General features: G+C 41.4%; 1 protein-coding gene across 5 annotated transcripts in view; it reads left to right on the plus strand.

Annotated features, from left to right (window-relative positions):
* The window catches only part of Snrk (SNF related kinase), a 61,088-nt gene that overhangs the window by 343 nt on the left and 47,444 nt on the right, over window positions 1-13,301 (plus strand). For 2 of the 5 annotated variants that reach the window (XM_008849482.3, XM_008849481.3), the window contains exon 2: window positions 12,953-13,006. In XM_008849482.3, the coding sequence (XP_008847704.2) occupies window positions 12,953-13,006 (54 nt within the window). Of the gene's footprint in view, window positions 1-1,987; window positions 2,003-2,045; window positions 2,668-3,098; window positions 3,118-12,952; window positions 13,007-13,301 lie in introns of those variants that run through there. The other 3 variants (XM_029554270.1, XM_029554268.1, XM_029554269.1) reach the window with 3 other exon arrangements.

A 13,301-nucleotide genomic window follows, 5' to 3' on the forward strand; every position in this document is an offset into this window, starting at 1 on the left:
CAGCCCTGCCCTTGCGGCCGCCACGGGATTGCGGCACCGCGGGAGCCGCCGCAGCCTGCGCCCCTCCCGGAGTGGGCCCGAGCCGGACCGCGGCCCTCAGTGACCCCCTCCCCGTGCCGCTCGGGGTCCCGCCGCAGCCCGGGGTTCCCGCAGGCCAGCCACCGCGTTACAATAGAATGGGGATATTGTCTGCAGAAAGGGCACCAGCCTGAGGAAGGAGGAGCGGTGCCATTCCCCCGGGGACGGACAGGATTTTTTTTTTTTTTTTTCGCATTGGGAAACCTACGTTCTTTAACATAGGCATCGCCTGTTGATTTCTTTCTGGGCCTTTAAATTTTTTTTTTTTCTTTAATAAAAATCTTCCTGCTTTTTGCTTGAACTTGGGAAACAGAAAAGTGGCAGCTCATGCCCGGGGTTCCTAGAGCTGTGTTGTTCTTAATAGTTGGATCAGCTACGATCTAGTCGCCTCACGGGGAGTTTGGGTCAAGCGCAGTATTGAAGAATTTAGCCCTGGGGTTCCTAAGACTGTAGTAGTCTGAGAATATAGGTCCTCTGAGCTGTCAGGTTACTTTACCCTCATTTAAATAGCGCATCCTCCAAGTCTTAGGCACCCCATTGAAGCCACCTCAACATCTTAAACATTTTTGTCAGGTTTAAGGTGAAGGTGGTGACAGACTTATTAGTGCAGGACATCTCCATTATTGAGTTTCCATCAGATTCTCATCTAACATCAAAACGCTCAGTTTGAATTTTTTGTAGGGACTGGAATGGTATGTCCAAATCATTCCTTAACTTAACTGAATACATACCAGAGTAGTCTAAAGCTTGGGCTGTGGAGGCTTAAGTAATCAACTTGTTAATTTATAGTCATGTTACATGGCTTTTGAGATTTATAAAACCATCCCCTTAAGGAAATCTGTCTTCAACGTCTGCTTAAATATTTTTATTGGAATTGGGTTTCTCAAGAGGAATGTTCTGTACAAGTGGCGATTAGCACATACTAATTAGACAAGTTTTTTTTTTTCCAAGAACATCAAATACATACAGATTTTTTAAAATTCCATTATCAGTGTAATTGTCCCTGTGATGGGAAGAAGTGTTCCCATTTTACAGAAGTAGCAAAGAAAGAAATGACATGACATTCCCAAGGTCACCTGCTGAAACAGTAGAAAGTCAGGTTGCAACAGTATTCCTGTCTTCAAGCCTTGGAGTAAACTTTGAGTATCACCTTCTGACTTTAAAATCTGCATGGACAATTATTGTTTCACTTTATGCACAAAAATTGCTCTCACCCTGTTAGGTTTTTTTTCTGTTTATGCTACTGAGTAAAATATATATTGTAGTAAGACAAATTAGTTCAGAATACATGAGGACCCAGAAGTTGTACTGTTGCACTAATTTTTACTCTGTAGACCAGATAAATAAGTTAGGGGTTTTTCTTTTCTTTGGTGTTTTGTGGTGTGTGTGTGTGTGTGTGTGTGTGTGTGTGTGTGTGTGTGTGTGTCTTTTTGAGAAGGGTTTCCTTGTAGCCCCAGTTGGCCTGGAACTGGCTATATAGACCAGGCTGACCTGGATCTCATAGGGATCTGCCTGTCTCTCGAATGCTGGGCTTAGATTAGGCTTTCAAATGGTAATTATGTGACTTTATCATATAATTCTATAAGAAAGCTCTGAAGTGCCTTTTTATTAAAATCACAGGGCATTCAAGTAGTTTTTACTGGGCACAAACTGCACTGTACATCTAAACTTCAGTGAGGGTGCTTCCCTTATTGAAAGTGAAACTAAATAGAAATAGGGGTTCTTTTGGGATTTGTTTATTTTGAGATATTGAGCATGCTTGAGGTTCTAAGCATGGTGTTACTAAGACATGATTTCTTCTTACAGCACCTGTCTGAACATCACTCATTACTCAGCCTAGGAAGAAAAGGGACAAATGACCGTCCCACAATGCCAGAATTTTCGAACTTAAAAAAATGTGGATGAGAAATACTGAAGACTTAATGTAATTAATTTAACAGTATTTGAGCTGTTCGATATGAACCACAAGATACACTTTTGCTGAAATGTTTTTGTAAGAAAACTTACTGGGTACTGGGTCATCCCAGCTCTTGGGAGGCAGAGGTAGGAGGATCTAAAGTTCAAAGTCGGCCTCTGCTACATAGTAAGCATGGTGTCTGAACAAAAGGCTGTGTGGTGGAGCCCATCTGTGATCCAGCACTTGGGAGAATCTTGAGTTTCAGCTGGCGAGTAAGCTCCAGAGAAGTGCAAGCATAGAGCAGACCATGCCTCAGAATACAGAAACATCCTGCTAGTCAATGTAGCACTTTTCACTTATGTGCAGGTAAAATCTTAGGTCCACTTGGGTGAAAAGGCTGAATAGATTTTAGGAAGGTAAACTTAACCTTTGATCATGTATTCATGGAACCTTTATCTGTTTGGGAGGCCCTAGACTAGAGGATGGTTATGGGAAGGGAAATAGAAACAGTTCTTGCCCGCCGGAGCTTAGAAGCTGTTGTGGAACACCAAGGTAAACTGCAACATAAAGAAGGCCTGGGGACAGCCCTGCTGAAGTGGACAGTGAACAATTGGGAGTGCTTCACACAGAAGGAAATGGCTGAACTAGTCTCAAAGGACGGAGTTCCCAGGCAGGGAGGACAAGAGGAAAAGGTCAGTTGTGAGAGACTGAGTAAGTGGAAGAGAGTTGAGGTAGAAACAGTGCATCTCTTGTCTCTGTAAAGCATTTGCAAAGGAGGAAATGATAGGCGCTAGCTTTGGGATGTGTTGAAGGCTTTTGTTGTAGTTTGGGAAGAGCTAATGTCAAATCTTGGGAGGGAACACTGGACGTGGGGTCTGCTCAGGGTGGTCTGGAACCACATTATTCATGCAGACAGGATCATCTGTTTTGGATTGCCACCTTGTACCCCTTGGGAAACCATTTCTTGCCATTTGTAAGGGAGGAACCTGTCTCAGATTCCTGTTCTAACCTCTGAACTCTTGCTCTCTGCTGTAACTTCCCCAGCCTCCTGAGAGGTGTCCTTGGCACTTCCAGGATCTGGCCTCTGCTCTGGCAGACTCTGTCCCTTTCTTAGGCTAGGACTCCCAGAATGTTCACTCAAGGTGTGTTTTCATCAATTAAAAATGACTTTTATGAGTGGGGCGTGGTGGTGCATGCCTTTAATCCCAGCACTTGGGAGGCAGAGGCAGGTGGATCTCTGTGAGTTCAAGGCCAGCCTGCTCTACATAGTGAGTTCCAGGACAGCTGGGGCTACAGGGAGACCCTGTCTCTAAAAGACCAAAAAAAAAGACTTTTATAATCCTGTTAATGGAAAGCATGCCCATTGTAATATAGCTAGGTTGGATCTGACTTGCTTTTCAGTTGCAGTTCTGGAGCTAGAAGCAAATCTAGCCTATGCCAGCCTATTGAGATACCCAGGAATGGCTGTTCCTGCCCTCCATTCCCAGGCTGAGAGGTTGGCGCCACCAGCTCTTACTCTCTCCAGCCATTCCAGATGTTCCTCTGCCCTGCCCCCTGGGCACTGCATTCTTGGCTTGTTTCTGCAGTGAGTCCCTCTATGACATCCTCCTCATCACTTTCCAGATTCTGCCCACCCTCACTCTGAAGCCATTAGTAGTAGTTTACCTGGAGACTTTCTAGTAGTCTCCTTAGCTGTCTCCCAGCTCAATAGGTCTTCATTTTGCTTCTGGAGTAATTTCTGAAACCCTCACTTCTCATAGCCATTCCCTTACCCAAGATGCTTCTTTGGCAGCTTATGCCTGTCCCCGTTTGTTCATGTAATAAAATGTGTCAATGTGTTTGGGGTAGATGCTATCTATGCAAGGCAGGCCCTGGGATTCAGAGCTGAATCAAACAGACATGATCCTTGAAATGACTGAACGTACGTAGCCCACTGGGGATGTAGAGTACTGACCACATTATCACAGATTCCTGACACACAATTGGGAGAGTAGTATAGGACAATGTGCTGTGACTTTGTGCAGGGAGCTGGTGTGTGCCAGGAGATGGTGAGGGCACATAGACTGATCAGGAGGGTAACATAAGGGAGGGCCAGCCAGAAGACAACAGTTTGGTACCTGTTGTCCTGCTCACAGTCATCCCTTAGGTCTCTTTTCTGGAAGCCTCTTTCCCACATTTTGATCTTAATTCTTAGCTCAAGCACAGATTTCTCTGAGAAGCCTTTTGTGACCCAACACATCCCCCCTCCCCCACCTAGCAAGGCAGATATAAGGGAAAGAACACCACTTTTTATATGTCTGTTTCCCCTGGAGGAATATATTGAGTCAGGAACCTTCCTGATTTTTATCCTGGCAGGGTGGTTAGGGGTCAGTTTGTTGGGGGTAACTAGGGAGGATAGCAAGTAAGTTAGGGAACTAAATTTACAACCCTTCCTCAGGGCTCTCTTGGGAGGGAGGCTGGTTCTGAAAAGTTGAGGAATCCTTGGATGATTTTAATCCACTGTGTTAGTGTATGTCATTCCATATAGCGGCCACAGTAACTGTTCACAGTGTCAATTTCTCTGTTTTATGGTCTCCTGAGGGAAGTCCTGTAACTTCCCAGGCCCCTAGGTCCCCTTCCTACTTCTCAGCACTGCAAAGTTGCTGAAGAAGTGAGTTTGAGTCACTCCTAAAGTGAACCTGTGTGGAGATGGTAAGAGAAGCTGACCATGTGGTACTTTGAAATTCAGAATCTAGCACTGTTCTAGCTCCTTCTGGTGTGGCCTCTGCTCCACCTATGCACCTTTGTGTTGCCTTTCACTCTGTGGTGTTGGGAGTGTGTTCAAATGATTTGTCAAACTTGGTTTCATGTTTAGCTCTGTTGTTTCTGTGCTGGAGAGAGTACATTTAGGTGTTTTAGATATATTTCAACATGACTTTCTACAAAAGTCCATTTTAGCTCTAGGACAATATATATTCGTGGACAGATTTCGGTGCTGCAGTGTTCTGTAGTCACAGATCTCTTTAATCACCATCTATAGCATTAAGTGAAACAGAATGGTCGAATTTTAAAACAAAAGCTAGCTTTCTGTTTTACCTAATTTCCTGTAGATTGAATAATTTTCTGTTGATATGAAGTATCATGAACAGTGCTAGAGAAATTTGAGTGACAGTCTCACCTCAAGGCTTGATTTGTTCCCCTGTTTGACAAGTGTTTACTAATCCTTTTATGAAGGAAAATGCTTTTAAAAAAAAAAACAAATGGAAAGAATATGATATACAAAGTACATTAAATTTGCACTTTGGAAAAGGATGAAGTTTTTAAGGAATAAATAGAACTTGCCTGAATTTTACCTGAATCACTTGCTTAATAAGTTGGCTTGGGAGGAATCTTGCCAGCCACAGAATTGTGTACAAACTGTAGGAAGTTGTTTTCCATTCAAATGACCAATAATTACCTCAACCCATCTTCTGAATAGTTATTAGCCCATAACATAACTTCCTTTCTTAATTTAAAAAACAGATCTCAACATCTCAAAAGCTCCTAACAGAATTATTTGTTAATAATGTTTAATTAGGTGAGCCTTTGGTGGCACTCGGGAGTTTTCTCTGTTTAATGGATTGCTGGGGATGACACATCCAGGCATATCAGAACCGGAAGGATCAGAAATGTCCAGAGATTTGTTTTAGTGCATTAACTTCTCTGAGAATTAAAGAGGGAGGACTGGGTAAAAGAGAAGCATTATGTTTTTACAGGAAGAAAAACTCCAGGCATGGATCGTGATCAGTGACTGGAGTCCACTCTAGGCAGATCTTCCCTGCAGGAGCAAGGCAGAGGGAGCCCTTCACTCACCTCTGTGGCTCTGCTTTCTCATTTCTCATGTGGCTGGGAGAGGATTTGAATGACACAACACATGTGAAAAGTCCCTTACATGTGTGGACTCTTAGTAATTTTGGATCCTCTTTTAAATTTTTTATTCTCTCTCTGTCTCTGTCTCTCTCTCTCTAAGAAGTCACTGGTTTTGCCATAAAACTCACTTCTATACACTCTTACTGAGGTTAGTAATAGATTTCTAGTCCAGTGTTGTATATGTGGGTGGTAATGAGAGAGAGCAAATAAGTCAAAACAAAAATTGTTGTTCCATGAGCTTTGATAAATGAACTTCGAAAAATGGTTTAAAATCTCTCTTTATCTTATTTCTAGGTAACTTTCAGATGGATAGCTAAAGAGTTTTCTTTTCTTGAGACTCAGTGTCAGCTTTGATGAGATGCCTTTACAAATAATAAGTAAATGGTTTCCATTGAAGACTTTGCAGAGTTGGCCCCCTTAACCTAGCAGAATTCTCTTCAGCTCTACCCTGTCTTAACTGGACTGAGAATGGTGCTTCCCTTTCCTGAGCCATCCAAGTGACTGCCCTTCCCTCTGCTGCTATATCTATCTGCCCCACGCTCCCTGCAGGAGCCTCAGTCTGCCTGCTGTCCCTGCCCTTCCTTGGTTCCTGTGAAGTAGGCTGATGTGTACCTGGCCAGCTCTTTCTGTGTCAATCCTGTTTTCTTCACTGGGTTATAAGGTTCTAAAGGACAGGGACTGTGTTGTATCCTCCATTAGGCCTCAAATTATTTGTTAACGAAAGTGACTCAATGTTTTTGTTCCTCAGCAAAAGGAACTGCATACCTGCTCCCTCAGGGGAAGCTGAGTATTTCATCAAATATGTCTTGTTCATTAAGAGTATTTTAACAGGCATTAGACAATGTATTTCAAGGAAATAGGCATATTTCATGAATCTCTTAATGATAAAGGAAATTGAGTGGATAATTATGTACCAAAAGTCAATATTTTAATAACCTCTGCCTTTCTCAGGTTATAAAAACAGTACATGTTCATTGATGAAGATTTTACAAGAACAGAAAAACGTAAAGGAGAAATGTCTGTGTTGTTACTTAATTTAACATTTTAGATTTAAAAAATATATACGTTCATACGAAGTGCATGATTTTTAAAAAATTAGGATGATGTATGTCCTAGTCTGCATCTCTGTTTCTATGATAAAACACTGACCAAAACCAGTGTGGGGAGGAAAGGGTTTATTTCATCTTATAGCTTCCAAGACATCGTCCATAATTGAGGGCAGTCAAGGCAAGAACTCGGGGCAGGAACCATGAAGCAGAGACCAGGGAGGAATACTGTTTACTGGCTTGCTTTCCCTGACTTCTCAGCCCCTTTTCTTATATAGCCCAGACCCACCTGCTTAGGGAGGACACTACCCACAGTGGGCTAGACACTCCCACATTAACTAGCAATTAAGAAAATGCCCCCACAGATACATCCAAAGGCCATTCTGATGAAGGAAATTCCTCAGTTGAGGTTTCCTCTCCCCAGTAACTCTAGTTTGTATCAGGTTGACAAAAACTAACCAGTACAGTGTGCTGTGAAATTTAATGGATGAATTTTGTGTGTGTTGAGTACATGTGTGTGTGCTTGTGTGTGAGGGCTAAAGGTCAGCTAATTAGGCTAGGCTGGCTTGCCAGCAAGTCACAGGAACCCACCTCTCTTTCCCCAATGCAAGGATTACAAGTGCATGCCACCACATTCTGACTTTTCACATGGGTTTAGGTCCTCATGCCTGTATGATAAGCTCTTTACTGACTGAGCTTCTTACTTAGCATTATGTAACATGGTATTAAATCAGTGAGTAGACTGATTTATTTAATTATTTCTATATTATAGATTTTTAGGTTATTTCTGACTTTTGACACATTTAAATATTATTGAATGTTGAAAGTAAACTACTTGTCTCTCATTTTTATTTCAGACAAATTTAGTACACATTGAATGTCTGTTTTAGATGAGAGCTTTGTTGGAGGGTTTTTTTAACGTTTAGAATGTCTGCATAAATCTCATATTTGGGGAATGGGATGCAAGTCTTAACATGAAATTCATGTTTCATGTACACCTTAGATACATATCCTGAAGATAATTTTGTACAATTTTTAAATAAATTTATTCATGAAATTTAGTTTCTTGATGTGACATTTTCTACTGTGCTACTCAAAAGATTTCTGATTTAGGAGGGTTTCAAATCATGAAGTCAGGGACATTCCACTTGTGGTAAGATTATTAAACAAAGGATGTTAATTATATTAAGGATTTTGATGTATGCACTGAACAATTGCTATTTGGAAAGTTAGTATTCAGTCCCATAGTGTAAGAAAATTCCCAAATCGTTCTTTTAAGTCTGTGTCAGCTAATATTTTAGTCTGTGGCTAAGTTTTGTTTTTCTGTTCTAGCTTTCTTTTTATGGCCATTTAAAAAATGTCCATCTTCATTCCAAATCAGGGAAGGAAAGGCTAGCACATCAAAATGAATTTTGACAGTGTTTATAAAAGCTTTAACTGAGAGGAGATTTAGACTGTTAACTTTTAAATTTCCCGTGACTGCCAATTTACATTCAGTTTTCCTGGGAAACGTGAGTAATGGTGGTTTGGCTTTTTTATTTTGTAGCAATTTCCACACATGAGCTTTTGTTGAAATCATTTATTATGTAAGTCCCTTATACCAAGCTGTCACCTTACTAATGTTTAAATCTTACTCACCCTTAGGTAGAAATGTTGGCATGGCATTTCTTATCACCTTAACAGGTGGATTCTATTGAGCTTGAGCTTAGTGTCTTTGTTGCAACTCCCAGATTTTGTGACTTGGTGTTACCCTCCCTCCACAGATGCCCAGTACTGCTCTACATCAGTGTATGACTTGCTTGGTTCCCAAATGTATCCTAGTTATAACTCTATTTACTTAGAGAAAAGAAAGATGTGCCTTGAGAGACTGGAGCAGGCCTCTGAACCAGCTTATACTATCTCCTCAAGGCTTGAGAGTCCATTACAGGTGACTATTGGGAAGAAAACTTCAAACCTATTTAGTAGGCAGCTACCTTCCCTCAAAGTCCTTAGATTTGGAGGTAGAACTTCACCTGTTAGGACCTTCCTAATGAGGGGTAACTGGCTGACCTTTTAATTGTAATGCCATCATGATTCCACCCAGTGAGTGTAGACCAATGCCATGTTACAGACACATAGTAATATTCAACCAGTCCATTACAGAACTCCTGTTCTTCCATAATTTAGATTGATCTGAGGTCACTGATGTACCTAGAGGATTTGGCTTAGTGTAGGTTGGTGTCTTTTCAGTGTAGGTTGCACTTTTGTTGACAGGTTAAAGTTTTAGCAATATGATCACTTTGGTAATATTGAAAGTGTGTTAGCTCCTCCACTTAGGTCAGCTTTTAGAGCTATGTGCCAGTCTGGTTGTTCCCAGTAAGGATCAGTTTTCATTTTTAGATACTTATAAAAAACACAGGTAATTTCCATGAGCAAGAAGTTCAGTTAAATTCAGTTTTAGTGTAGCTTTGTAAAAACTCAGCTTTTGGAAGAACTATTGGCATAGTTGTTTTATTTTTAAGGCAGTATTTTTGAGAGGTTTTATATTTTTGAACTATCGATGGTCTTATTTGGGGGATTTTTTCTAAACAAAGTGTAAGGAGGCCGTATGGGTAGCCTGATAATTGTATACATACTGCTTTGTTTGATTCCTTGGCTTTCTCATGCCAGAGTTGATTCAGAGATGTGTGCAGTGACCATCTTTGGTCAACTCATTTGTCTTTACCCCTCCTGACAGAGAAGAGTAAGAGAGCCAACTGCAATGGCAGTGGTGGGAACAAGTGAGTTTTAACAAGAATACAGGATTCCAAACCCGTAGATTTAACAGAGGCTGGTTCTACAACTGTTTTAGCAGCTTGCAAAGTGTGTGTAGGGCCACCCACACTTCCTTCCTCTTCTCCAGCCACACCCACATGCTCAGTTGCTTCTGGGAGCACATCAGTATTCTTGCAGTACCTACAGGACTTGTTTTTCAAACATGAGTTTCCATATTCTAAACACTTTGGGCTAGTTGGCCTGCTTCATTTACGTCTAGCTTAGTTATGTACATGTGTGAGCATGTGCCCCACAAGAAGGCTATGTTAGAGTGGCCTGTTTCAGGGTGTTTGCTGTTCAGAAAAATGTCAGCTCAATTATGAAATGGTTAAAAATACAGTTTGAAGAGCTTAGTGCACAAGAAAATGTTCATGATACAAAGTCAAGGAAAAAGTAGTCACACTTAGTATCTCGGCTTGGTAAATACAAGAATGTGCATTAGATTTGGTAGGTCATCCTCTAGAGATGACAGGTGAGTTTCTCCTTGTGCTTTTCTGCATTTTCCAAACTTTATGAAGTAAATTGTTTATTGAACTAGGGTTTTGTTTGAAATATTGTTTAAATGGTTAAAAACTTCTCTTTTCCTGAAAATCATTCCCTGTTATCTTACATAGTCTACCAGTTCATTTTTAAAAGTGTCTAGCCATATACATAGAAAGCAATTGCAGAGCTATGTTGCCAGACCATAGGAGAGTTATGGATGGTTTCCCTACTCTTTGCCAACCTATATATTCTAATTGAATTTTTCTTAAGCTAAACAGGTATCTTTTCATAATTGGAATCCCTGAACAAAGGCAAATGCTGTAAACATATGCATATAAAGTTATGTAAATTACAGTATGCTGTAAACATATGCATATAAAGTTACACATAGAATTACCATGCCTTTGAAAAACAAAGAAGCTGCATATAAATCCATATAGACTGACTGCCAGAGTGTTAAGAGTGCTGACTTTCGGTGCTTGGATTGTGATATCTTTTTCGTTTGAAGCTTTCCACTCTATTCTTTCCAAATTCTATAGGACTGTATAACTCTTAAGGTGGCATGGTGGTGCAGGCCTATACTCCAGGCATGTGGAAGGCTGAGGCAGGAGGAGCTTGAGTTGAGGCCAGCCTCGGCTACATAGTGTAATATTAAACCAAACAAGATAAATGTAAAGGGGGAGAAAAGCAAATAACTTAGATTTTTAAAGGTGTTTTATTGAAAACCACAGACTTTAGTCATCAGCATTATCTTCTTTTTTTTTGATTTTTAAATTTTATTTTGTATGAGGGTTATGCCTGTATGTATGTAAGTGCACCCATGTTGTGTAAGGCCCACAGGGGACAGAAGAGGGTGTCAGATCCCCTGGAACTGTAGTTAAACATGGTTGTTAGCTGCCATGTGGGTGCTGGGATTTGAACCCAGGTCTTCTGTAAGAATAGCCAGTGCTCTTAACTGCTGAGCCATCTCTAGCTCTGGAATTATCTTCTTTATCTCAGAATCTTACAGTGCTCATATCCAACTTGATGTCTTAAGAGAGTAGAAGAGGGAGACTAGTTCAGGGAGCAGCTTTTTTCTTGAAATACGGCAAAAAAACAGAGAAACTTCTTGGGAACAGTAGGAAAACCTCCAGTCTTTAAAGGTTAATGTTTATTATTTTAAACTATGTGTATATGTGTGTCCATGTGTAGGTATATGCATATGCAGATGCCAGAGGCATAGGATCCCCTTGAGCTGGAGTTATAGGTGGTTGAGAGCCACCAGACGTGAGTGCTGGAAACTGAATTTGGATCATCTAGAAGAGCAGTACATGCTCATAACCAATGACCTGTCTCTCCAACCCCCTTCACAACCTTTAAAGTGTGTTTGTTTGGTTTGGTTTGGGGATAAAACATGGTGGTAGTTTTATATAACTAGGCTGGCCTCAGATTCTTGATCCTTCTGCCTCTGCCTTCTGACTGCTGAGATTATAGGCAAGTACCGTCACTCTGGCAAGGCTGTGTTCTTGTTCCTAACATTGTTTAGTCAGGAAATGGACTGCACAGAGTCAGGCGACTTGCTAAGTGCCTGTGGCTCATGATTAGTGAGCTGGATTAATATATAAAGTCTTTAGAACTCCAATGCTTAACCACTAGACCTCACATTGTCTTGCCTCAGAAACTGGATGAATAGCTGTTTCAGAAAGAAGCAGGCAGAGATAATGAGAGGAGCTACCATACCCACCCACCCCCAGCCCCCCAAGCTGAAGCATCTGCAGGTGTAGCAGGGTTTACCTGTCATGAGTCAGGACCTGTACCAGTGGGTGTGTGGTCCTGTTCACACAGCAGAACCTCTCTTCTCCTAGCAGTGGACTTGTCTTTACATCCAGAGGTTGTCATCTTTCCTGCTTACTTTTCCTACCTTACACTCCCTTTCTCCCAAGTGCACCTGAACCTGGGCTCCTGATAACTACACACACTGAATCTTTAGTGTGTGGTATAAGTTTGTCTTGGCCTACCAGGAATATTCAGACCTTTCACTTACTTGTGTGGTATTTCAGTGTTGTGGAAAGCCTATAAGCCTCCATAATGAGCATCCCTTCCCTGTGCCACAAACTGGAAAGAAGTGAAGCATCTTTGTTTGCAGTGATGGTCTTGTGTTACTATTGAACGGCAAATAAAATGTTTGGTGTGTTGCCTGGTACTGACATCACAATGCATTTCTGTTTTGCTGGGTAGAGGAGTCTTTTGCCCTCCTCAGCTACTGGAGTGTGAGTTACGTGAACTTATTCCAGGCTCCTGGAGGTGAGATGGACTCCATACACATACTGAGCAGGATCACAGCTTGGTAGATGTGCTTCACTGTGTCCGCCTTTAAGGCCCACAAGTGAGAATTCAGTGGATGCAGGTTCAGAAAGCCTGCTGCTGCTATTGCCACCCTCAGTAATCTTTCTGACTTGTCTGCTTGGAAAATTGTCTTTGTACCTGTTAGCTAAAGGTTTCTTTAAAGGAATTGTGATTCAGGATATGGATGTGGGCTGGAGTTATGGCCCAGTGTTAGAGAGCTTGCCTAACATGAATGAGACCCTGGGTTCAGTCTCCAGCAATGGGAGGGAAAAAGGAGGTTGTAATTAATAAAGGGAGAAAGATAATGGAGACTAGGGTACTTAGAGACACATTTTACTATTTTTAGGTTTTTCTAGAATCCTGTCTTTGTATATATTTTTATATTAAGCAAAGTTAAAGTAAATGGAATTAAACTGAAATCTGTCATTGTATTTCCTTTTAGGAGAAAGAAGCAACTAACAGTGAAACAAGGGCTGCTGAGCATGCAGTTTGCACGGTACGTCATGGAGCTGTGGTAGATTCACCTGTGCCTCTCACAGCCACCTCTGAACATCAGCACCTGTGTCAGGCAGAACTGCTAGGCACTGAGATTCTCAGGGATCAAAAAGCACTTTAGCTGTTTCCCATTCTAACTCAAAATGCATGTGGTGGTGGGATTACACAGTCGCTGGTGTTCTGAAGTTCACAGACACGGTCTTTCCTCGTCACAATGTCCTGGTTTTAGGCTACAGTTTAATTGTAGCTTTAGACTTGAAAGGGGTACTTGTCAAAAAGTAAATTCTTTCACACAG

Source organism: Nannospalax galili, unplaced genomic scaffold (genome assembly GCF_000622305.1).
Source record: "Nannospalax galili isolate Female #2095 unplaced genomic scaffold, S.galili_v1.0 scaffold443, whole genome shotgun sequence".
Taxonomy (NCBI): domain Eukaryota; kingdom Metazoa; phylum Chordata; class Mammalia; order Rodentia; family Spalacidae; genus Nannospalax; species Nannospalax galili.